This window comes from Micropterus salmoides, unplaced genomic scaffold (assembly GCF_014851395.1).
Source record: "Micropterus salmoides isolate LMB-PRFRI ecotype aquatic unplaced genomic scaffold, ASM1485139v1 Ms_hic_scaffold_19, whole genome shotgun sequence".
Lineage (NCBI taxonomy): Eukaryota > Metazoa > Chordata > Actinopteri > Centrarchiformes > Centrarchidae > Micropterus > Micropterus salmoides.
The window spans coordinates 30,243,260-30,260,438 of NW_024041039.1; the positions used below are offsets into that span (position 1 = coordinate 30,243,260).

The window sequence follows — 17,179 nt, forward strand, 5'->3', positions numbered from 1 at the left end:
TTAAAGCAAACTTTTATTTTGGAATCAAACTTAATGACACAAACACAAACAACAATGAGCGGAGAGGAATAGTCAGTTATTATTAATGACAAAAAGGGGATATGGGAGTGTTTTTCAACATGGGGGTCGGGGGCCCCAAAGAGGTCGCAGAATAAATCGGAGGAGTGAGGTGTTGATTTAGTTTTTTTTTTATCTTTAGCTTTTTTCTTCTTGCAGAAACAGTTCAAATCAAAACTGTTTGTCTGGGTCCAGTGGCTTCATTTTAAGGCTACACAAGCCAAAAAGGGTGCCCGTGTTTTTCACACACTCAGGCTTCTGTCCCTTTACACTTTTGGGCGGCTGTGGCTCAGGAAGTAGAGCGGGTTGCCCGTTAATTGGAAGGTCGACAGTTCAGTCCCCGGCTTCTCCAGGCTTAATGTCTTAGTGTCCTTGGGCAAGACACTGTTCCTGATGGCTGTTCCACCAGTGTGTGAATGCAGATGTAGTGTAAAAGCGCTTTGAGTGGTCAAAAAGACTAGAAAGGCGCTATACAAGTACATTTACCACCATAAACGGATCCTTTAAAAATTGCTGGCATTATTATTTATTTCCTCTGTTTAAAAGGACAAAGCTGAGAGGGTGATGACAGATTGGAAAGAGAGACCTGCTGCTGCTGTTGGTTTTTGGGATGCTGGGCTTTCCTGACAGCATCACACCCGTCAAAGCCAGGAGTCAGCCCACTGCCCGTCTTCTGCTCCGTCCTTTTATTCTCCACGCTTTCATTTATTTCTTCTGTCACTTGTCCACTCCTCCCTTCTTCCTGTCCTCCCATCCACATTTAGTTTCGGCAAAATTCTCCAGGGACGTTCTGATTTTTATGTTTCCAGGTGCTTCTTTTCATGTCTGTGAATTACTGGGAATGTAGGAGCTCGCTAACTGAAGAGGAGGCTGAGACAAAGTGGGTACTATAAAAGTATATTACAACATTTAATCACAAAGAAGAGGCTGATGGCTGATAGCAGCCATGCCTGAGGATGGTGTGTCTGTCCACCCACCACCAGAGCAAGACATCCTAACAACTAATCTGAGATGAGTCGCCATGAAATTTGTGGACATGACCTTTCTTTAGTGCCACTATCAGGTGAGCATTTCCACAAGAAATATAACAATAAAACAGACAGACTTCTGTGGAATTGATGCACATGGGTTTCCCCAGATGCCACCATCAGGACAAAGTGTCAGTTTTGCACACAAGATGATTCATAATGTGGTGAGCTGATTGTTATTTAAGTATCTGAGCGCATTCATGGTCCCAGTGGGACGAACCAGTTTGATTATAATGAACGATGACCCATTAAATGTGTCGCAGTGTAAGACGAGCAGCTCCGAAATAATATGATGTCGTCTGATCCTTGAACAACAGACATAGGTGGACAAAGGTGTTTGTCTCCGGACAGTGGTTGCATTTTCCAGAAAGTTTTGCCAGGTCAGGGAAAAGAATCAAGGTTTTTTCATCATTCATCACAGAGCAAAACAAAGAATCACAGATGCAATCATGTGTGTCACTGTATGTGTGTAAGTAAATGGTTCCTCCTCATGTTTTTTGGCATTTGCTATGCTATGCTAACCCTCTGTTTTTTGTGTGATCAACAGGATGAGTTTCTGATGGAGACTCAGACAAGGCTTCGGTCAGAGATCACCCGGCACTGCCTCGCCAACGTCAGCCGCTCCCACCTCGCCATGGAAACCTGTGAGACATTACCCGCCGAGGCCGACGAACGAGCTGACAGCGCGGCCACAGCCTGAGCTCACACGCCCAGCACACAGAGGAGGGAAAATGGTTAACCTTGTACAGATCACCTCAGAAACCACTCATGGATTCAGTCACACAGACGCTGTCTCCCAGAGTCCCAAACCCAAACAGCTGACTAGCAGATATATGCGAATAATAATTCTATCGCAAATAATGATAACCATAAAACTCCAAATCCGGGTAATAAAGGCGGAGCAGAGCTCCCTAATGAAACGCCGCCTCCCTGCTGTTTCCCGCCTAATGTTCCCGCCGAGCCGCTCGCCACTTTCCATAAAGCAATTTTGCAAGCCCACTTCAAACGTGAATCACCTAGAATTGAGGAGAACTGCCCTCCTCACACCCCACCCTTCTGAACTCCCCCACCATCACCCCTCCCCTTCCTACAACACTCACAACTGCTCTGTGTGTCTGTGTCGCAAATCCCTGTTTGCTTGTGTTCCATCATCACTTAATGTTCACAGTGATGCATTGCGGGACACTCCTCCGAGGTGCGCGTGTGTGTGTGTGTGTGTGTGTGTGTGTGTGTGTGTGTGTGTGTGTGTGTGTGTGTGTGTGTGTGTGTGTGTGTGTAGGGATGTAGCATCATTACTCTGACATTGGTAGCAGCCATGGACTCAGCCAAGTTCCATCTGCATTAATCAGCTGAGAAGCACAGGCAGGCAGACGTTCGACAGCAATACAATGTGGAACAACTGAGCCCAGTGCATCCAGCTACAGTAAACAGGGCTGTGAGGTGTCTGTCAGAAGGCCTGCAGGGTTGTTCTTTTCACTGGTTTGCTGCTTAATGTTGTCAGTTTAGCAAACTATAAGCCTTTGTGAACAGGCTACACTAAGGCTGCGGCCAGACTGCAGGCCAAAATGACCTAAATCCAGTTATTTTGCTCATATGTGACTAAGACCTCATCTTTTTTTAACAGTGTGAACAGGTCAAGTCACATGGAATCTGATCTTTTCCAGTTCAGACTTTCATTTGTGGTCCAAATCCACTGTGGATGACTGAAAAAGCTCCACAAAAAGCCATTATCAACATGTGACTCTTTTTCTTCTTCGCATCACTATCATCTGCTCACATATTCCCTTTCTCACACCTGAAATCCACCGGACCGCGAGCTCTCTTCTGAGTTACGTACATGCTACTTGTGTCTGTGCCGACATAGCGGAAAGAGGGAGAGAAAGGGAGTGAGTTGCAGGCAGTTGCGTTGTACAGCGCCAGAAACTGTAATGAAAAGAACAGAAAGTTGTGAACACTTGTCATTATTCAGGAGAAATGTGACCTGTGAGAGGACAATAAAGCCCCTTTTCCACTGCACGGTACAAGCTCGCCTCGGCTCACCTTTTTTTTGGTTTTTCCATTGTGGAAATGTTGCACCTGTACCTCCTTCTAGGTACTTTTTTCGTATCACCTCCGTCGAGGTTCCAAGCGAGCTGATTCACTGCATCATCATTGCGTGCGCCAGACAGAGGCCAGCAACAGAAAGTTTTATATTTTACAGTTTTCATATGGAATTTCATCACTAAATCCACTTCTGAGAAGTTTTGAGGTGAGAAATCAGCTGTGTAGATTTTGAATATTGACAGTTTTACGAGAAGTGATGGAGGAGCAAAAATGTGCTTGAATATTTTAGGAGTTGAGGAGCTCCGCAAGTGGCTGCGGGAGAAGCCTGCGCCGACCCGTGGGAGGAGCGTGTGAGGCCGGCCAGCCGCCCGCTCACAGAGCCCTCTGCTCCCGCCGTCACACAGACCGCTGCAGCAACAACGGCAGAGGAAAACACAGCTGGAAGGTTTTCATACCGCTTATCTGTCTTTACATTCTGAGGAATGTTGAAACGTTTTAACTTAAAAAAAAAGAAAGCTGTGTGGATCGCTGGTGTGTGTGTCGCATTAAACATTACGTGGCGGCAGTTGTGTGTGGCGTCGCTATGACAGCCAGCTACATTGAGGGGTACTGTCACTGGGTACTATCTGCAATGGAAAATGGAGCACGGCCAAACCGAGGTGAGTAGAGTCGAGTTGAGCTGGTACTGGTAATGGAAAAACGGCAAATGGTTAGCAAGTAGGAGCTAACCTCGGTGGCTCTGTTTAGCCTACTTCTGCACGACTGCGTGGAACACTGTGTTATTCTTCTGCACATGCAGGTCACTTTCAGGCCGTGGACATCACACTGGAGTCTGCTATGGGCCACATTTAAACAATAATGTGAACTGTGAAACAAAAAAATTGGAATCGGAATTGAGCATTAAGGCCTGCTGTCTGAACATAGGTTAATTCTGAAGTCGTTGTTTTTCGGGAGTCCTTCAACTTGGCAAGTTAAACTCTGGAGTTCAAACTCCTGAGAACAGCAGGACACAGTACGCTGAATTAGCAGTTGACCTAACAGCATTCTTGCTCAGGCGCAGGAAATGACTCTTGAACACAACTGTCAAATCTGAGTGTTCGTTCTTTTCATATTCAATTGATAAAATGTATTTCGTTGTTCATTCATGAATGAGTAACAGCTTGTTTTTCGTACTTTCTATTGAATGCACAAGTCAGACAAGAGGCCCACAGGCTGAATTTGATTTTGATATTTAATGTGTCCAATCTGTGTAACCAGGAAGTTGCTGACTTCTTTGTGTTTTGCAGCAAATACACTTGGGCGATGGCAGTACCTGATTTAAAATGGTGTAGGGCAGTGGTTTTGCACTGTTTAATCCAGCAGGTGGCGGTGATGCCAACCGCTATAAAACAACAAAGAAGAATCAGGCCCCCATCAGACATAAAGCATAAAGCGGTTTTTTAATGTTGCTAGGCAACCACTGAATGAGCTGTCCTGTCAATCTAATCAAAGATTATAGCGCCAGCGATCTGTAATCTCTGGTTTGCCGCTAAGTAATAATTTTCATATTAGCAGAAACCTGAGCACAACTCACAGGTCTGAGTGTTTTGTTGCTAAAAACATCTGCCAAACGCAGAGCGTCTGCTCTGGCACTGTTTTGAGTGTGTGAGGTGTACAAATAGCTTCGTCTTAATGATGGTCGGTTCAAGGCGTATTTTAGGATGAGTCGGGGAGAGTCTGGACAATTCAAGCAACTGTAAACCTCCGTCAGCACAACTCTCTCCATTCATCAGATTGGACAATGGGAAATTGCGAAATATTTTCTACTTCAAAAAGGGGTCGGACTGCCAGAAAGGTTAAGAACCCCTGGTGTAGGGAGTTTATTTCAGAAGCAGTTTTTGTTAAATTACTGAAATGATTGTTGTGCTGCTTGTCTTCCTGTCTGCCTGCACTCTGTCCATGCACTCGCTGCACATGAACATGTGTTTTGGGGGAGTGGTTTGGAGGGAGGTCTGAAGGGAGGGGGAGGGATTTTTTCCTGTTGGATATTTTCAAAATCTAGCTGTCGCTTGCTGCTTCTCCAGCTTTAATGTTCTGAATATGTGCTTGAATCAACATCAGTTGTTTTTTTTCCCCAACAAAGTATTTTGGGAATCTTTTCCTAATATGCAACACACAGTCTAACTCCCTGTATGCATGTGCTGGGACTGGAATGTGCTGCTGTTTCTTGTAAGAGTCTTTTCATTTTCATTTTTCAAAAAACACATATTGATGTTCATGCTCATATTCATTACACTGGATCAGGTAGCAAGCGTATTTGCTGCGAAGTTAGGGAATGCTCAAGGAAGTAAGTAACTTCTCGGTCAAACAAATCAGACACATTAAATATCAAAATCAAATTTTGTCTGTTTATCCTGTCCTAGTTTTGACTTGTGCATAAAATAATAAAAGTATGAAAAACAAGCCGTTATCAGTTCTTTGTGTTGGATTCATCGAATGAATAACGTCATAACATATTGTTTTTTCATTTTCTGATGGATTCTGTACACCTGTCATCTTACCCATACTTTAATTCTATCCACGTATGTATGTGTATATATACACACTGTATATATATACAGTATAGAGCATTAAAGAAAAGAGAGTGGGGAATGGCGATAATAACAATAACAAGTTCGAGCCTATGGCAGAGGTTTTCAAAGTGGGAGGCAGGCCTCTCCGGGGGGGCTCCAAACATGGGAGGCTCAGTGAAAAAATACTTTCGTCATTACATTAATTATCAAAAGGAGAAATAGAATAGCCTAAATGTCTGTGTTTTGGTTAAAGAGATGGTTCAGAGATCCAGTATTTTGGGGGATTTTACAGTTTTTTCCACCTTCCCAGAGACTGATAAATACCTTAGGATGGACCTTTATTACGTATTTTTCCTAACTGCTGGGTGTCTATGTGATCAAATAACCTAATCATGATCCCTTCTTGGACTTGAGTCCATCCAGGACTTGAGTAAAACTAAACAAGAAAACTAAGGGGGGCCCCTTTTCTCCAGGCTTTCCAAGGGGAGGTGAGAGACACAAAGCCCACAGGTGGATGAGGGGGTGGAGGTGGGGCTTTTGAAATTCTATATGAAGCGCAGCAGCAAGTGACAGTTAGCTTTCAGGTGGGCGGTGGGCTTGCACGTGTCTCAAAAGAGTGAGCACTGGTGGCCCCGTCGAGCGTATTCCATGTGAGTTCAAGTTGACTTGCCTTAAAAGTTCTCCAGCTTCGCTTCATTATTATCATAGTACTGTTTTTATTATATATATAATATATACATAAACTAATGTATTTCACTTAAGAAATGTTCTAGCTTTTCCTCGTCAGAAAGCCTCAATCTTTGAAAAACTACATGTGTGCAGTGGAGGGTTAAAAGCACTTACTCTGTTGGATTATATTTTATAACTCTTATTTCCATGAGTGGACACAAGGTTCAAAAATATCTGTGTCACAGTTTCTCAGAGGTTGGGACAACTTTATTCATCTGTATGCACAAGTTAAGATCAACTGAGGCTCACTGCTTGTACACAGCTGTACCAGATGTAGTAACTTCACAGCCTGTGCGATAGCTGTAGGACTGACAGACAGGCAGAGGGTCTGCAGGGAGGTGTGAGTTAGTTATGCCTGCAGCCCCGGCGGATCTGTTCTTCCTGCTTTCGTCTGAAGGCTGCAGGGCTTCAAACTAAGTTGTGCGCAGATGAAGTAGACGTACATGCTGTGATCTGCGTTGCTGGATGTGACAATATCAGTTTCATCACTCACATGACCAACACGTCCACAGCAGCCTGCACCCAGTGCACCCCCCCCCACACACACACACACAAACACACACACACACACGCAATCCACACATCCTCCAGAGTGGGAGGTGGGTGTGATTTTTCTGTGTGTGGAAGCAGACTGACAGCAGCATGTGGTCCCCTCCCCCCAACGTCACCTGATGTTTCAACCCCTAGTCTTGATCCACCTCCACCTCCTTCATCATAAACCATGTGGGCATGGCGGCCTCCCAACCTCCCTCTCCTCCAGCCAAAGTGGAGTGGACTGGGTTCAAGTCCAAACCAGAGCCCACTCATTGGACCGCCCCATCTCCCGCCCCACCTCCTCCAACCCGCCCTGAAGCCTGTGCGATCTGAACCAGATCCAGTCCTGATGGCAGAGGTAGAGGAGGCAGATGCCTGGGCAGTGGGAGCAGGGCAGCGTCCATGACAGGACCAGGCCTACTTTATCATAGTTAGGAAGGTGTGAGAGCAAGGCATGAATATCAGCACACACACACACACACACACACACACAGAAATGCATAATAAAACAGTTGAATTGAATGCTGAAGTTACAGCAAATGACAGGACCCAGTACAGTATGATACTTGAACGGAGTCCATGTGTTCTGTGAATTCTCATGCAATGTAACTTTACTTTATGTTTTTACTAAAATGTGGAAAGAATCAGACTAAACTGCACACTGTGTTCTGTTCTAAAAAGTAAAACGCTGGTTTCGCAGCTTTCTGATTGAACTAGACCACAGACTGGACGTCCACTGGGCTGCAGAGACGATCCGCTGCCATTGTGCCATGTGTCCACCTGCAGCAGCTCTTTTCTCCGCTCCGTTAAACAACTAAAACGAATACCTGAAACTTGTTAAAGTACACTCTGTAAAATTTATTAGGTCCACCAAGCTAAAACGAATGCAGTCTGTGGCTCTATTGAACTGTATGGCATTATACATATATATAAGAGGTGTAATATGTTGGCCACCACATTTAAATCAATGAGGGTACTGTACTTGAAACACCTCTCTGGTAACTCACCTCTCTTGGCTTGTTTGAGCAGAACGGGCCTACTTTGTCCACCTCTTACAGTCATTTGTACCGACTGGTGATCTGTAATGAGCAATGATACTTGGTGCGCTCCATGGCCACTGGAGATGACTTTTGGCCTTGTTGTGCATCATCGGTGACAATAAGCATGCCACTGCATATCATTAATGAGGAAAGCATAATAAAAGCATACACAAGACTAAAAGTAGAGGCTCATTTATGTCACATTATGTCAAGACAAAAAGAATATTCCACTAGATTGAAGACATTTTGCAAACTTACCCAAAATGCTACTTCCTCACAGAATAGTAAAGTGTCGGATGGAGGGAACAACAGGATGAGTGTTCCTATTCTTGGAGCCTTGTGAAGTTCAAATGTTTCTCCTGAGGGTGACAACGGGAGGGACTTCCATCAAGTGTCCAAAAATTCTGACCTGCTGATCGTGCAGGAGGAAAGGTGACGGCTAACCAAAAACATTAGGTCTTATCCTTATGGGACCAGGAATATCCACAACTCATTTAGTGGGAATCGGGCCTTTATCTTTAAAGACGCCATGGCATGGTGGAGGGAAAGTTTGGCCTGATGGTGATCAGTCATCGTCAAAGAATCACCATGAATATCCATCCCAAGAGACGCTGCCAACAAAACTGTTGGATGGACAGACGAACTGCCAGTAGCAGCACATTTTGAAATGATGTGACGTATGACCCTCACATATTGTGGAAATGACCAAAGGGAAGATGCAATCATTCATATTTGTGAATAAAAAGTGTTTCCACAACTTTGCATGGAAAGACAGACTAGGCTGTTGAAGTATGCACACAGTATGTTGTCTCCTCCTTTGTCCCTCGGGGGGATGATGAGGTGAAGTTTTCCTCCGCACTGATGGAAGGAATAGGTCAGCACGGTTGTAATCACTCATCGCAGTCTGACATTATGGCTGAGCAATTAGGCAGGACAGTTGTGTACTTTACTAATGAACAATGGTTGAACGAAGCCTCCCTCAACGCTCCCATCCATCACCCAGAAACATCCCCGACTTCTCCAAGCTCACAAACACAAACACACACACGCACGCACACACACACAGACATACGCGCACATACCGCTGGCTTCCTAAAACATGAGCATCCACCTCACACACACGCAAACACACACAAACACACACGTCCTGCTGTTGCTGGGCTGCTGGAGGTGTTTCCACCGGTTTGATGAGTTTCTGGCCGATGCTCTCAGCCTCCCTGCTGAATGTGTGGCTGCCTCTGCTCCTCCTCCTCTTCGTCTTTCCCCCTTGTCAACACAATCCCTCCATCCATCCGTCCTGAGGCCCGGGCCCGGCGGGGGCCGTTCCACCCCTCGCTGCGTCCTCTGGGTGCTCTCTGCTTCTCCTCTGGTCCCCCTCCCACTGCACACACACACACACACGTTTGTCTTTGGATGCCAGTGAGGACCTTTGATTTATTACATCGGTTCTCTAAACCCACACCCTGTTCTACGGTTCTGGATTAGTTATCAACCTCAAACCCAAATCTTTTGTAAACCCGCCATGTTCAGCTAATGCTACATGGACTGGAAACCGGTTTATTTGGCCATCATCAAAGTTTGTGTGGTTAGTAATATTCTTGTTTTTGGCTTTATTTTCAGCACTTGGTTTACATGTAGCTGGTCACAACAAGACTCAAACCCTAAAGCCCCATCAACAGACCCCAGAGACTAGAGACTAAATAGTTATTTATATTTGGATGGAACTGATAATACCAGGGAAGAGTGCGTTTATGTAAAGTGCATGAACCAACACTGTGACACGACTAACATAAGTGGTTTCCGGAGTATTTTCCACACTGTGGATTCCTCCTGGATAATTTAACGATGCCATAGGTTTATCGTATCACCATCAGCTCTGTTCGCTTTGGCAAAGGTGGATGGCTCTACATGCAACCACTCATTCAGAGCGCACACAAAGCAACCACATTTCTTAGGTGTGTCAGACTGAAATGCACCGTGGGAGTTGTGGTTTCCTTTTACACAGTACGTTTGACTTGAATTGTATGCGCTGATGATTTAAGAGGTAGAGTTTCATGTCCATCCAAGACCTGCCAACTGTCTCTGCAGAAACCATCAGGACGTTTACTTCCAGAGGCCCAGGTGCCGGTAATAACTCCTCCCGCTTTAGTTTGATTCAATGAAGCCGTCTCCACTGACCACATCACTGCTGGCATTCCACTCACACAGCACACTTTACTGTGACCAGGAGTAGGTTTTTACACTAATTTAAGCATGTAGCCACACTGTGTCTTTTGCTGTGAGCCCTGTAAAAATGTTTTACATTAGTTCTCACTGCAGTACTGTGGGTGAACTGTGGACACAGTGTGACATGACTGCAGATGCTTGCTGCTGTACTGTTTTCACCAGAGGAAAATCAGTCTGATGAAATGATGAAATGATCCTGTTCAGCTTGAGAATAACAGTAGAAACATAAGAAAAATCACTGATCACTGAGACATTGTGCAGGCTCATGTAGCTATAAACCAATCAAGTTTTCTTTTGGATCTTACCGTTATGTCAGGATTGGTTTATTCAAACAAATAAAGATCAGTGCAGTTAAAATCTTAAAATTAGGATCAGGCTGAGAGGAAGGCTATTTCTCAGGAGCTGAGTGTGAGAAAAAATGTCATGTCAATCAACTTCAAAGTAGGGGTATAGCGGGGCGAAAGTATATTATATATTATACCAACAGAATATGCCAGGAGTGAGGGTCAGAAAGACAGACAGAGGTCTGATTCAGCCAGATGTTTTCATGCACATTTTGGAATTATGTATAAAAACAGCTGGATAGAAACATGACTATTTTTGAATTTTTAAAAGAATTTATGAATATTCATTTTCACACTGTTCATATTGCTGAAGAAATGTTTTATAAAATGGATTGACATTGCCAATAAAAAACATTTTGAACAACTATACGGTTGGGTTACTTTTGAAACATTTGAAGAAATTGTAAAGAGATAATAAATAAAATTAAAATGTAATTTATACAGTTTTTGCAAAGATAAAGGACAAAATACATTTGCAGTTGCATATTTACAAGGTCATAGTCAGGTATATTTAATAAGAACAAGGGAAACTAGGAATCTAGTTGTGTTACTTTCAAACCCAACTGATGGAGTTGAAAGTAACAATGTGCTGCTTATGTTTAAAGTTAAATTATACGGAAGTCATTTGGACAAAATACCACCTGATTGATATACCACACCTGTGAGTTAGTGACCACAGCAAAAATATATCACTGTCTACAACATCATCTTTTAAAATCAGGTTTTCGCCCCTGCTCTCCCCCACTAAGACTTACCAGCCTGCAGGCTGTTCACCATTTTTAGCATGCTAACATTAGCTAATTAGCAGTAAACATAAAGTACAGCTGAGGCTGATGGGAATGTCATTAGTTAAACCAAAGTTATCACAATTCTAATCTGAACTAAAGATGCACCAGCATTACCATCCCATGTAACAGCAACGTCCTGTGGAGAGCATGAATGTGCTTAGTAAACTGAATGTCATTCTGCACATTAGATGTTGGTTTTCTATGCGTAAAAACTAAAATAAAAGTGGGACTTTTGCCCTGATGGTAAGACTAGATGATATCTACAGCAAATTTCGTGGACAGTGTTGATCAATGGGAGAATTTGACCCAAAAGTTATCAAAATCCATAAATATCCAAATGTACACCTCCGGCTCGTGTTGTATAGGGAAAGATGAATGAACCACATCCTGCGCTGACTGGTTGCTTAGGTTCTCCTTTGATAAAAGCCAAGAAGCTGCTAGTACTCATTAGTGGAGAAGAGGAAGCAGACTGCTCCTCTTCCTCTCTCGAGTTGGCCTGCTTGTAGAAATGACACATGCCCATTCATTACTGGGGAAATAGGGAGTGAGGAGGAGGGAACCGCTTCTGCAGGGCTCTTGTGGCCGTGCCAACTCTTGGGGAAACAGACGACAGGAGTGGAAGCGAGTTAGGGTTCAATGTATCCTCCCAAACAACTCCAAATTTGGCTCGTTCACAAAGGCTGTCGAAGTGCCGCTGAATGTGGAGATGTGAGCAAGTGTCGGAGCACTCATTGAGACTCCAGGTCTGTTTGTTAATGATGACGGAGCTCAAGAGTCATGACAGGGGGTGACGCACCGGGAGGCAAGTACACAACTGGAAATATGACATTGATGAACAAAAATTGTAGCTGGATGTCAGGTTGTGATCACAAATGTAAGCTTGGCTACAAGAGATGCAAGTTCACCCATTACAAAATTGTACATAGATCTTATTTTACACCCGTCAAAGTGTTTAAAATGGGATTAACCCAACATGTTCTATGGGGTTGTCCCTTGGTATTGCCTTTTTGCAAAGCGATGCTAGAAAAACCCCAGAGTTTGGGCTGCAGTAACAGGTTAGATTGTAGCTACCAGTGTTGGGCAAGTTAATTTGTAATTAAAACTACTATACTACGATACTACTAGTTACTTATTACTCCTTAAAAAAGTAATATTATTACTTTACTTATTACTGGGTGATAAAAGTAACTAGTTACGTTACTATATTACGGCTAATTATGGGAAACACTGCTTTCACTACATTTTTACATAACTGGGAGAGCCCTCAAAGATCAGCGTACAGAGTGACTTACACTCATGACAGAGACTGCTTCCTTTGAAAATGTCCAAAGCAAAACTAGACAAACCTGGGATACATTTCTGGCAAACATTAAAAGTGCAATATCTCAGAGAGGGTTTGAGATATTAGTTCATGGTAAATGGACTGTACTTATACAGCCCCCTTCTAGTGTTCTGAACACTCAAAGTGCTTTACACCACATGTCCCATTCACCCATTCACACACATGCATACACTGTTGGCAGTGATTGCAGTGCAAGATGCCAATAGAGAGCCTAAGTCACTCACTTCCGCCTCCGGCCCATGGGACCTTATTTCAAATATAACTTATGTTTTGATCCTGTTTGAACTGTGCTCTGAATTATACATATGATGTTTGAAAGATAATTTTGTCCTTCAAGAAAGTTGCAGTTTGTCCTAAAACAGTAAAATTAAATGTAATTTTGTGTGAAAACAGTTCAATGAACTCCATCTCCTGTCTCACACAATATACGTCGGCAAAATGTTAACTGAAGTTAAGATGTAGTACTTCAGATTTTGGATATTCGGTATATGACTGTTTCAGTATGTCTAGGGTGACCAGACGTCCCGAAAAATCCGGGACAGTCCCGAATTACAAGCAGTTGTCCCGATTCCTGTCCGGTTTGTCCCGAAAATTAGACCTAACATGAGTTTTGATTATAGCCTAATTAAACATTAAATACTGATCACTGTATAGTTCTCTTGCTCCAGCAGGGGTTGCAGGTTATCTGTACATTGTGTCAACAGCGTTGTTACAGCCGCAAAGTAACACTCGTCGTGCTCTTTTCCCCTTTTTGTTTTCTTGTGGTTAGTGGAAGTCACAGTCGCGAGGACAGGGAAAGTGTAGCTTCAGGCAGCCACGGCGGAGAGATCTGACAGGCGTGTTGCGCACTGCACTGATGACATGAATAAAATAAAAATAAAAATTAAAGCTGCAAGCAGCGTTGGGCGGGCCCTCGCACTTGTAAGCGCGTCCGCGCGTGAGCCGGCCGAGTAGCACATTCTGGAGCTCTGCCGGTGCGGCTGTGAATTTCCTACGCGGTTCCGACGCCGCATGAATGTGCTATATGTCACTTCCTGTGTCCCCTATGTGGAGCTACATAGCACTTGCCGCTATGAATATAAATCGGTATTGACGTGTAGATGTCTGCGGGGTGGGAGAGTTATCAAGCACGTAAAGTTTGTTTCAGATGTGAACATGTACACTGAACAATAATGTACCCAAACAATAAAATTAATTCATTTTATATTTCCCTGCCTTGTTGTTTATGTGTACATACAGAGGAAGAATGTGAGAACAGCACACATTTCATCGTTACTGTGTGTTAGAGCATGGGAGAACAGTGGATACTTTTAATACAGCCCACACCCCTAATACTGTGTAACTATAACAAGTAGAGAACAGAAGAAAAAGATGTTCTTTCTTTACAACTGTCTGCATAGCTTATTCATATTGTGTAATGAATGAAAATAAATAGGCCTACTAGGCTCCTCTCTACTTTGACATTTAAGATTAGCTTGTTTGATCCACCTTCATACACATGTGACATTACTGTACAACTTGAGAAAGGTGAGTTGTTTTCTGCTCCAGCCTGCCTAAAAGAAAAGCGTTTTGGGGATTAAATAGACTTTATTAGCTGCTGCAGTGCAGGATGAACTCAGAATAGACCCATTTCTCACCTTTATTATTCTAAATCATGCAACGAAGAAGAAGAAATGCATAAGAAATCCTGGGACAAAATCTGTCCACAAATACTGTACAGCATGTAGTCTGATGATCAAGACTTGTGTTATAGCTGACTTGGGCAGTGAAATGTTTAATTTTTTTAATTCATGTGGTCATAGTTGTCCACAACTCAAATCAGAATATAAGAAGAAATGTTTTATACCACCTCAAGAAGGCTTCCTATCAGAAAGGTAGGAAGGTATTTCAAATGTACAACTGCAGTACTTAAATCTAAGTAAAGTAATTTCCCTGACATTTTTGTGTTACTTTACTTTTAATAGACCCATGTAAGAGGTTTTATACTTCCTGTGAGTATAATCCAATCAATCTTATTTTCATACTGTATGTCCGTTGTGTAATTTGATAAATTGTGTTGTATGTCGTGCTCGCATCTCAGAGAAGACTCTGACTGCAACATGCGTCTTTGTAAAGAGAGAAACAGACAGAAAAAGTCTCTAACTCTGCCTGTCAGCTCGCTCTGCTCCGTTAAAACTGAATTTACCATACAGAATTGAATACGAGTGCACTCCAGATTTAGCTGCAGCCAGCTGACCGTGTGCTTCTCCCTATACCGCAGTTCTGTGTCCATGCATGCAGCAAACTGAAAGCACTGTCTGTCGGAGCGTCTACGTGAAAAGAGAAGGAAGACATTGCTGGTAGTATTGTCTTCAGAGTTGTTAAACACCTCAGCGCACTGAAGGAAGCCATCTGACTGTGTGAGGGGCAAGATCGTTGATGTCTGCAGGCAGAGTAGGAGCTCTCCTGTCTGACTGGTCCACCAATAGCAGAGAAGATGACCCCTTGAGACACAGCCCCTCCTCATTTGCATAATGAGGCAGAAATGCATACAAAAATTTAAAAAGACAGGCAGAAATAAATACCATGGGTGAAAATAAATAAGGTAAATAAATACAAAGGAAGAATAAAACAGACAAAAATATTAAAACACACATAAATAAATAAAATAAAAAAATTAGTAATAAATAAAGTTGAATAAACAAATAAGGTAATTATAACAAAGGTGAATAAGTAAAGGCACTAATTAAATATATACATTTATGTCTCCTTGTATAATTTAATTACTACCTACATTTATTTATTTACTTTATTTTTTTGTGTATTTAATTGGATGCTTATTTATTTATTGAGCATTTATTTATTTCTGTATTTATTTCTGACTGTGTCAGGATCGGTCCTCCATAGCGGGGTGGGAGAGTTATCAAGCACGTAAAGTTTGGTTCAGATGTGAGCATGTACACTGAAGTTACAACAACTTCCTGTGTCATGGCGAAGACTTGATCTCTGACGCCACGCCACGGACACACCCATTGACGAAAACTCGCAAATAGCACAACTTTTCATCTTCAATGCCTTTAGAAGGCACAGCACAAATTTGAAGTCGGTCGGACTAAATCCCTAGGAGGAGTTCGTTAAAGTACGAAGTGTGTAAATCATCCAAAATTTGACGTAAAATTCAAAATGGCCTACTTCCTGTTGATTTTAGGGCATCGCTCCAAGAGGCTTTTTTGTGCGTCTGGACAAGATACACGTACCACAGAAAATTCGTGCACGTAGGTAAAACGTGCGGCGGGGGCTGCTTCGTTAAAAGTCACTTCCTGTTGCCAGCAGGTGGCGCTATGACTGTCTGTGAATGTCAGCATGTACATGTGTTCAGGGCGGGACTCTCATCCTACATGTACAGTTTGGTCCAGATGTGAGCATGTACACTGAAGTTACGACAACTTCCGTGTCATGGCGAAGAGTTGATCTTTGACGCCACGCCACGGACACGCCCATTGACGAAAACTTGCAAATAGCACAACTTTTCATCTTCAATGCCTTTAGAAGGCACAGCACAAATTTGAGGTCGGTCGGACTAAATCCCTAGGAGGAGTTCGTTAAAGTACGAAGTGTGTAAATCATCCAAAATTTGACGTAAAATTCAAAATGGCCGACTTCCTGTTGATTTTAGGGCATCGCTCCAAGAGGCTTTTTTGTGCGTCTGGACAAGATACACGTACCACAGAAAATTCGTGCACGTAGGTAAAACGTGCGGCGGGGGCTGCTTCGTTAAAAGTCACTTCCTGTTGCCAGCAGGTGGCGCTATGACTGTGGGTGAATGTCAGCATGTACATGTGTTCAGGGCGGGACTCTCATCCTACATGTACAGTTTGGTCCAGATGTGAGCATGTACACTGAAGTTACGACAACTTCCGTGTCATGGCGAAGAGCTGATCTTTGACGCCACGCCACGGACACGCCCATTGACGAAAACTTGCAAATAGCACAACTTTTCATCTTCAATGCCTTTAGAAGGCACAGCACAAATTTGAGGTCGGTCGGACTAAATCCCTAGGAGGAGTTCGTTAAAGTACGAAGTGTGTAAATCATCCAAAATTTGACGTAAAATTCAAAATGGCCGACTTCCTGTTTTTTAGGCATGGCTCCAAGAGGCTTTTTTGTGCGTCTGGACAAGATACACGTACCACAGAAAATTCGTGCACGTAGGTGAAACGTGCGGCGGGGGCTGCTTCGTTAAAGGTCACTTTCTGTTGCCAGCAGGTGGCGCTATGACTGTGGGTGAATGTCGGCATGTACATGTGTTCAGGGCGGGACTCTCATCCTAGATGTACAGTTTGGTCCAGATGTGAGCATGTACACTGAAGTTACAACAACTTCCTGTTTCATTGCGAATCATCGACGCCACGGACACGCCCATTGACGAAAACTCGCAAATAGCACAACTTTTCATCGTCAATGCCTTTAGAAGGCACAGCAGAAATTTGACGTCGATCCGACTAAATCCCTAGGAG

The 17,179-nt window shown here is 43.3% G+C and overlaps 1 protein-coding gene across 4 annotated transcripts in view; it reads left to right on the plus strand.

The window, feature by feature from the left end:
- Positions 1-3,241, plus strand: part of si:dkey-288a3.2 (protein phosphatase 1 regulatory subunit 37) — a 59,090-nt gene extending 55,849 nt beyond the window's left edge. For all 4 annotated transcript variants that reach the window (XM_038729246.1, XM_038729249.1, XM_038729248.1 and 1 more), the window contains one exon: positions 1,633-3,241. In XM_038729246.1, coding sequence (XP_038585174.1) covers positions 1,633-1,785 — 153 coding nt within the window. In that variant the 3' untranslated portion in view covers positions 1,786-3,241. The remainder of the gene's footprint in view (positions 1-1,632) is intronic.
- The last annotated feature ends 13,938 nt before the right edge of the window (positions 3,242-17,179 follow it).